Source organism: Schistosoma mansoni, chromosome W (genome assembly GCF_000237925.1).
Source record: "Schistosoma mansoni strain Puerto Rico chromosome W, complete genome".
Classification (NCBI taxonomy): domain Eukaryota; kingdom Metazoa; phylum Platyhelminthes; class Trematoda; order Strigeidida; family Schistosomatidae; genus Schistosoma; species Schistosoma mansoni.
In genome coordinates this window covers 15,316,316-15,324,375 of record NC_031502.1, presented here as the reverse complement: position 1 = coordinate 15,324,375, position 8,060 = coordinate 15,316,316, and the positions used below count along the sequence as shown (strand labels likewise).

The following is an 8,060-nucleotide window of genomic DNA, read 5'->3' as shown; positions in this document are numbered from 1 at the left end:
TAATTGTCTCAAAATTGACTGTTTCTTCTGTAAAATGTTAATCAATCGTCTCAGACTTCAATATCTTTTTGTTTTCACGCCAATCATTCTTTGTTTTCGTTCTCTTTTTTTGATCTTCTTAACCCCCTGTCTCCAGGCATTTCACTTTTGATTTATGATACATACTACTTATATCTGTCAACATCAGTAGCACACACCACGATATTACTAAATATTACATTCTTCGTGGTTATTGTTCCATGTAATCCAAATACATAAAATGAACAAATCACATCCTAATGAATACACCTAACCTACGCCTTTGATCTAAGTGGATTATAACTTACTGACACTCTGCTCATTATAAAAGGAATCAAACAAAACAATTTTAAAAGGTTGCAACTGATAAGTAACTGTCATTTCCATTCAAGAAAAGTAGTGTTAGTGACAGTAAGCACCTTGTCAATTAGAAAGTATTACACTGTTTTATCTCTAACATGATTGAAATAGATAAAAGTTATACCAGTTCAAACGAATGCCATAAAATAAGTATGTGAACTGTGAAAATGTAACAGTCTCTGAAAACTTCTGTACTAATAATTATCATGTACTTACTAGCGACTAATTTTGGGAGGTAGTTTCATGAGTTCGAGCGAAAAACTTCAGCTAGTGAAGTTGGGCTACGTAGAACGTGAGACAGTTATCCACTCCAGGAAATGGGAGAACTGATTGGAGTTTGATATGTACATCACTGGATGCCGGCTCAGTGCTCCAGAGACCGAAGGTCCTAGGTTCGATATTGGATGGGGTTATGAATACGCATTTCTGAAGAGACTCATACTAGAATGAAAACTCTATCCTGTCCTTCCTGATTTTTGGTGGTTTTCTAACTAAAATCAGCCTGATATATCAACAATGTAAATATGTTTATCTTCAAATAGACGGTATAACGCAAATGAGTGTTACTGTAAATTGAAATGTCTGGAATTAGGAACCACAGGATTTAAACAAAGAATAATATTTAGTTAAAATAATATATTACTTATTCAAGTGGGATTATGCACACGTTAAACATTTAAACTGTCTTTCATTGAGAACTGACTCAGTGATGAACTCCTTTCACTTACCACATACCATGGAAGTACTAGGTTCTAACCCTTGTGATTTTGTTGATGTTAGCTGCTTATTGGTTGAAAACAAAAATGAAGTGACTGACCAGTACTCCATAACTTTCAGCGGTTGTCGTACTGTGATGAAGACTATCTAAGACTCGAACAGATCTCTACAATATACTTAATTAAATAATGATTTTATTCTCATCGGCGATTAGGTTTGAAGTGGCAGTAAAACTTGTGAAGTCAACCTTATCATAGTGAGGAATTTATAGACGATGTTGGCGCTTCATCGTATGTAAAATGGATCATAAGATTCTAAAGTGGTAGACTAAAGATATTCTACTCGCTGAAAAGATCGAAGGTTCTCGTTGTATTAAGTGATTCATGTTCTCATTTACAAGCATAGTTCGGTTGGTTGGTTAATTTAATTGAATGATCAAGATCATATCAGACCTAAAGTCGAATTGATAGAAATGATGAATTTGGAAACCATAGTTCATCAAGATATCTGCACAACCTTTGACTGATTATGTGGCAAATAGCTTATTTACTTCATCCCAAATACTGGACCTCCCTCAACTTTGCTTTGTTACACCTTCATAATAATGATCTCGTTATTAACTCTTTAATTTTTAATATAGAGTGTATTGTGTTTTATACATAATTATCCAAACTGATGTCTGCGAACAGTTTTAGATTAATGGCAATTACAGAACATTAATTTTCATTCTATGGTTTACACTGCAAAACTTAGTGTAAACAGTTTTATGAGCATTACTTAATATTGGTCATCGATGTAAAGAAAATGAATTAATAAATATATCGTAAGCGAATTACTCTGACAGAATAGCTTTTATAAGCACTATTTGATAGGTAATTCAGTTCCATAAACACGTTGAAATAAGATAGAAAACAGTTTCAATGAGGACACAGTTGTGAATTCTGAAATAGATATTAGTGTATTGAAAGCCTCAGCATAACATTTAGGGTCAAAACTCGCTGGATAATTAAAGTAGGGTTGAGGTTTACGGGAGTATATTTTCCAATGAACATGTTTTTAACAAATGATCAACGAACCACTGCAATCATAAAATAAATGTATTCGAAACTGTTTTAGGGCCAATATCAACATATTTCCTCTGTATATTTAATTCTAGTTTTTCTAGTTTTTCGAACTGTCGGTCGAACAAAGTCGACAGAGTAAAAGTAGTAAATTGAGCAGAACAACGTGCGTCTGCTTTCGTGTATTAGATTTTCATCAGCCACTTACATCACGTATTAACCAAATATCAAAATTACAAAGAAAGATTAGCATATGTTTAGTAGAACTGAAATCAAACATCAGTTAACATAAACGTATATCGATATCGTACAGGTACGAAAATGGATTGAAGATGTAAGATATTTTAATTAGATTTTATGTTCAGTGGAACGTTACAAAAGGTCATTTAGAGCAAAAGTACAAGACAGTGGGATTTTAGATCAGAGACTACCCAGTAATATAAATAAACAGAAATTAATATTCACTGGCTTTTAAAATGTAGGAGTCAGATTCTTTATTCAACCACCTGCTTCTTCAAGTACCTGGAGTCCGAGGATAAGAATGAAGTTTGATTAAATAGAACAGTTAACTGGCTTGAATCTGCGAAGATGGTACGAATTATGCAATATGAAGCTCTGAACAATTTTGCGAAACGTTTTTTATGTTGACGGTCGATGAGATTCGATAACGAAATTTATTTCACAAGGTGTGTGCACGGGGAAATATTTTAAGTAAAAGTCATTAACTAAAGTTCCCTGGGATGATGATGTGATACCCTCTTGGTGAGCAACAAATAGTGTAGTTTAGAAAAGAGTAACTTCACTTAATCCAAACAATAAATATTCATTCCTTGTTTAGCTTTATTTATATAAGGAGTGGAAAAACACTCATATCAGTAGGATGTCTATAAACACTACGTAGATGTTGTCTTTTAGGACTAAACTGCTTTAAGTTATTAACCATAAAACTTAAAATGTGCCAATTGGTAAATCATAAACAGGATAAAAAATACTGAAAAAAGATCACACAATTGTCATTGGTGTTAAACTAATCATGGGTAGAATACCCTAATCTATGGTATTAAGCTTAAAAGCAAATGAAAATAAGCACCGGTTACCTATTGACTTTTATTAAGTCTTCTTTTCTTTACTGTTTCAAATTGAATAACAGCATTCAGTAGTCTTTTCGTTATTTAAATTACCTAACTGTGTATTTTAGAGATGACCTATGAAAATATTATCACCTTATGCGTTGGGATACACTAATATCAACCATTGAACCGAATTTCATATTGAACACAGTTAAATGAATGGTCGGTTTATGAAGAAACTAAAATTGTACATCGACATAATCCAATTGTAAGACAATGATAAAAGATCTATTTTAACAATCGTATTATTTTTATTTTAGAATAAGAATAAACATTGACACTGTGCGTTTTTCATCACAATACAAGCGGTTTCAATGTGCATGTAAAATAAAAATGTTGACAGTAAAATATAACAAACAATAGAATTATACGTCAACTGGTTAATATCTACCAGTAAGTGCTCTTGTTAATTCTGGTAAACTGATTTGTCCATCTCCATCACTGTCTAATTTACAAATGAAACTCTTCACTTCTTGACGATTGAATTTTGCATGATGTTTTCTGAAATATGAACTTAATTCTCTATTTGTAACAAATCCATTGTGATTTTTATCAATTTGATTGAATATACATGTTACTTCTTCACGACTGGTACCAGGATGTAAAGAAGAAAAAGAAGAGAATTAATTGATTCAAATTGTTTGTGTTGCCTATCATGAATAAATTCAAAAAAAAACTAATCATACAGAAATCCTCTGGTATTCACAAAACATTCTCCCACTTTAGAATAAATAAGCCAAGATAACCAAAAGCTGAATGCTGTATACTTGTGTGGACTTATAGCCTTTTTCGTTTATTTTTTCAGTAATAATTAGTAATATTTGCCTTCTAGTGTTTTTTATTTGATCTCGTCACACTATATTAAAACTCACAAAATTATAACAACCTGCTTTTATAGAATTAGATAAGTTTCCAATGTAAAGTGAGAACGTAGTGACACAGTATACCTTAAACATGAATATAGAGACAATATTCAATGCCTGAGCTTTGCTGTCTTCTGTAAATCATCTTCCTAACTGAAACAATCCCAAGCTTATATTGGTAGGAAGTACACTGTTATGTGTAATTTCGTCTCTTTAGGCATTCAGTTATCCATTGAAATTAGACTTTAAGAAATGTTGCTTCGAAATAAAATATCAGTTCGCTTACATATGATAGAAAATATTTACATGGGGAATAATTATGACTACAACGTTTCATCATAAACACCGGAATAACATTCTCAAAAAGGAAAATATATCGTCTTTTTTTCTTCCTATTCTGTACATTTGTACGTAACTTAATTTCTTCAGTAAGCTAGCAGCAAATGTGGCTTTCACTGATAAACTCGGTAGTTAATTTATTCGTTAACCAGTTTCCCGTAACCTAACCGTGGTCGTATCCACCAATTATTTTTGGTAAGACAATGTAAAAATAGAGAGATAACCTTATTCTTATTTAAGCCAATGGATTTGATGCTGAAATAAAAATTTATCAACAATAATAAACCACATTATACAACTTTATAAAAATCTTTAGTGAGCTCCAGCATTAAACAAATCTGATCAATAATATTCCATACATTGTTCTATTCTCTAGAAGCTATATCGAATCAGAAATAGTGGAGAAGTTAATTTGAAGGCAAATATATCCGCCCTGTTTGTTATTTCCTACCTTTGATTCTTATGGGAAATCACATTTTGTATAGGCTTAATTGAAGTGGGGTTCCTGAGTAATTCTTATCTTGAAAAATTGAATCTCCCAAAGTTGAGCGATTCGCTTATTAGGACACATGAGTAAGACTAGTTTGTTTAAATTGTTATGCTTTTTGAAAATAAACAGTTAACCATACTCAGTTTGTCGTTAATGTATAATATTTGGTAAAATATAAAACTTCTAGCAAAACTCTTAAACTTCATCCTCTTCAGTGAACAAACCTAATGACAATCATTTCATCTTAACTAGTTAGTTTTGAACTCTCAATACGTAGCTCTTCGCTATGAAATATTTCAGACTAAGTAGATGCATAATTTAGGGAATAATGATTCAGTTGTATGTATTAAAGAAATCTCATGTCATTAACTATTATGTATTAATTTTCTACATAAACTAATTATCTTCCGACATCTTCAAGAATACAAACTTATATTGATCAAATGAGTATTACAAGTTTGTGTTCTCGTATCCGAGTTGTTCCATCTGGGATTTAGAGGTGATCGAACATCAGACGTAATCAAAAATCGTTTAACAACAACGATTAAAAGGACATTTAATTCTGCTAAACTGCGAATAACCTTTACTAGTAAGAACTTATTTTCTATATCCATAAAAGATTTTACAAGTTTAATTTGGAAAAACTAAAATAAAATTTTTGTTTAAATGATTGACAAAATGTTTTATGTTAGTATTAAAATACAGTTTTTGACGTACGTTATTGGAACATTCATGATTGATTTGGCTTTTACTTGCTGTAGTTTCAAGTTGTTAGGTTGATGTATACAAGAGTAATTATAAGCTATTCTTCAAGATCGGAAGTAGTAGTAGAAATATACACAATAATAAAGAGGATTAAAGGAGCTCACATGTTTTCATGATAAAACATCAAGTGAGTTTAATTCACTCAAACATTATGACATTAAATTAAGATAATTTACATTTGAATACTTATTAACCATTCTCATTGTGATCAGCTGACTTATATAAAATAACTACAAGATGCTTGATTCTCCCAAGTGACACACTTCAAGTGAATTCATCAGCTTTTAGTATTTAGTAAGATGTTAAGTTAGATAAAGTATGAAAAGAATAAGCTTAATTTTCAGTTGAAACAATAGAGTACAAATTACTGACGCCATAGTGTGAATGAACAGTTTTGTTGACGTAAGCCATAAGTAGCAATCTGTTGAAAATCAAAAGCTAATTAGTTTTGTCATTTAAAGGAAAAACCATCTGAATGATACGAATGAGTGCAATAAACCCGCTAATAGGGTAAATTTTAATTATTGAGGTTTCATTCTGTTAACTTATTTTCTGGGTTCCCCTTTAATAAAAACTCTATAGCCAGTAAATACTCAAATATCTAACATTAGTAAAATTCATCTAGCTATTAGGATCAAAGTATTCTGTGTACTAACACTAAACTGTTTCTAAAATTCTTAAACCATAGTTTTACTGGTAATGTTCTAATCAAACGTAAAAATAACTTCACTCAGAATTCCAAATAAAATTAGGTTCCCTTTCACAACACTTTTGTGGCTTAACTCCAAAGGATGATTTTTTTTCTTTCCGACACATTCGCTTCAACATCAGATAACCGAATTTAATTTCCCTATTAATAAATTTTCTTGTTTGGCATACGTATATTCCTTCAATGTTATTCTCTAACTTTAAAGTGAACATTTTTTCTGTTGCCATAATTACAAACTATGGAACAGAGCAACCTGGTATTTTATCTTAGCTCAGTTGATTACTACCTTCTCACAAAGATTTTCCTGTTATCTAAAATTCAGATGCTACATGTAAATCTCCAAGCTATACTGTTTGGTTATAATTGACTGCTGAATAAATCTTAACTGAGACATATGGTAAAACAACGATGTGCCCGAAACCTTATCAAACAATGTGATAATGGTAAGGGAATCCCATATTCAAAAAGTAAAACGTTAAAGATATTCCAAAAAAGTGATAGAAAAGTCTTTTTTTCGTTTACCTTTTCGACATTTCAGGAGTACTTTCAAACACTCTAGTAATTAGTCAGTTTATTTTAATCAAATTCTTATGTTTAGAAAAGAAGGAATTCGCTTTGGTGTCATACGTGATTAATGTGTTGAATAAACTGACTGATTTATACATATTCGTGTATAGAGCAAATTACACACCTTGTTTATTATATTCATACCACATCATTACTCGTGCCTAGAACTTTTCGAGGTTCATTTAATCAAACGGTTTATTCATACGAAGTCAGTAGCGTTGTTTACTGAATCTATATAATTATACAAAAACTAAGGACACAGATGAGAAAGTTATTATAACTAAAGAGGAAACTAGTGTAGGAACAATGACGATAAATGAGCCGTTAGCGAAATTCGATAAAATAAAACACAGAAATCATTTGAATTTCAATTGCTTTCCAGATTCTTATAATTCATGTCCTTTAGTCTCGTTTGTTCTTAATGTTTGCAGAAATTATTCAAAATCAACACTACCATTGTTATCTATACACATGGAAGAAAAACATTTCTGTGTATATTTTGCTCCAAGTAATCTGAAATATACATATAATTCTTGTAAAGAAATACGTCCATTGAGGCTTATGTTGATTGTATCAAACAATGCACGCAGTTCTTCATCCATAAAGTGAAAAAAGGGAATAGAGGGTAAATCATATCAAACATATGTTATAGTTACATACTGTTGATGTGTTCTGTTAGAACTTATGAAAACATACTAAGTATCTATGAGTGAAAAATAAAGTTATTTAATGATGAAAGCCAAAAAATGAAGTAACTATGTGTTCATGCATGAGAAAGAGCTGAGGATTATTTTGTAACGTAACGAAATATAAGCAGAGATGGATAGTGGCTAGCAGTGGAATCCAGGACGCGCGTTTCGTCCTATTTTGGACTCGTCAGCTGGATGTACCTGCATCTGAGAGTTGATGTTCACTCTGGGACTCGAACCCAGTACCCTCGCTTCAGACTAACCAGTTGCAGTCCTAACACATCGATGGGAAGATTCAAACAAATAACACTAAATGAATTTAAACTTCACCCCATCGCACAAGCAAATGGCT

At 31.6% G+C, this 8,060-nt stretch overlaps 1 protein-coding gene and 1 non-coding gene across 2 annotated transcripts in view; one reads left to right on the top strand and one right to left on the bottom strand.

The window, feature by feature from the left end:
* Window positions 1-3,516: 3,516 nt before the first annotated feature.
* On the bottom strand, window positions 3,517-5,760 carry Smp_032990 (putative calmodulin-4 (Calcium-binding protein Dd112)). The gene is made up of 2 exons (XM_018788706.1): window positions 5,696-5,760; window positions 3,517-3,874 (listed from the first exon to the last, which is right to left on the bottom strand). Exons 1-2 carry the CDS (start codon window positions 5,710-5,712, stop codon window positions 3,667-3,669), a joined length of 225 nt encoding a protein of 74 aa, XP_018654222.1. The 5' UTR covers window positions 5,713-5,760; the 3' UTR covers window positions 3,517-3,666.
* Window positions 5,761-7,974: 2,214 nt separating this feature from the next.
* The window catches only part of Smp_tRNA_00412_Gln_TTG.1.1, a 434-nt gene continuing 348 nt past the window's right edge, over window positions 7,975-8,060 (top strand). Inside the window, exon 1 of the tRNA in view lies at window positions 7,975-8,060. This exon is cut by the window's right edge and continues 348 nt beyond it. This is a non-coding gene — a tRNA.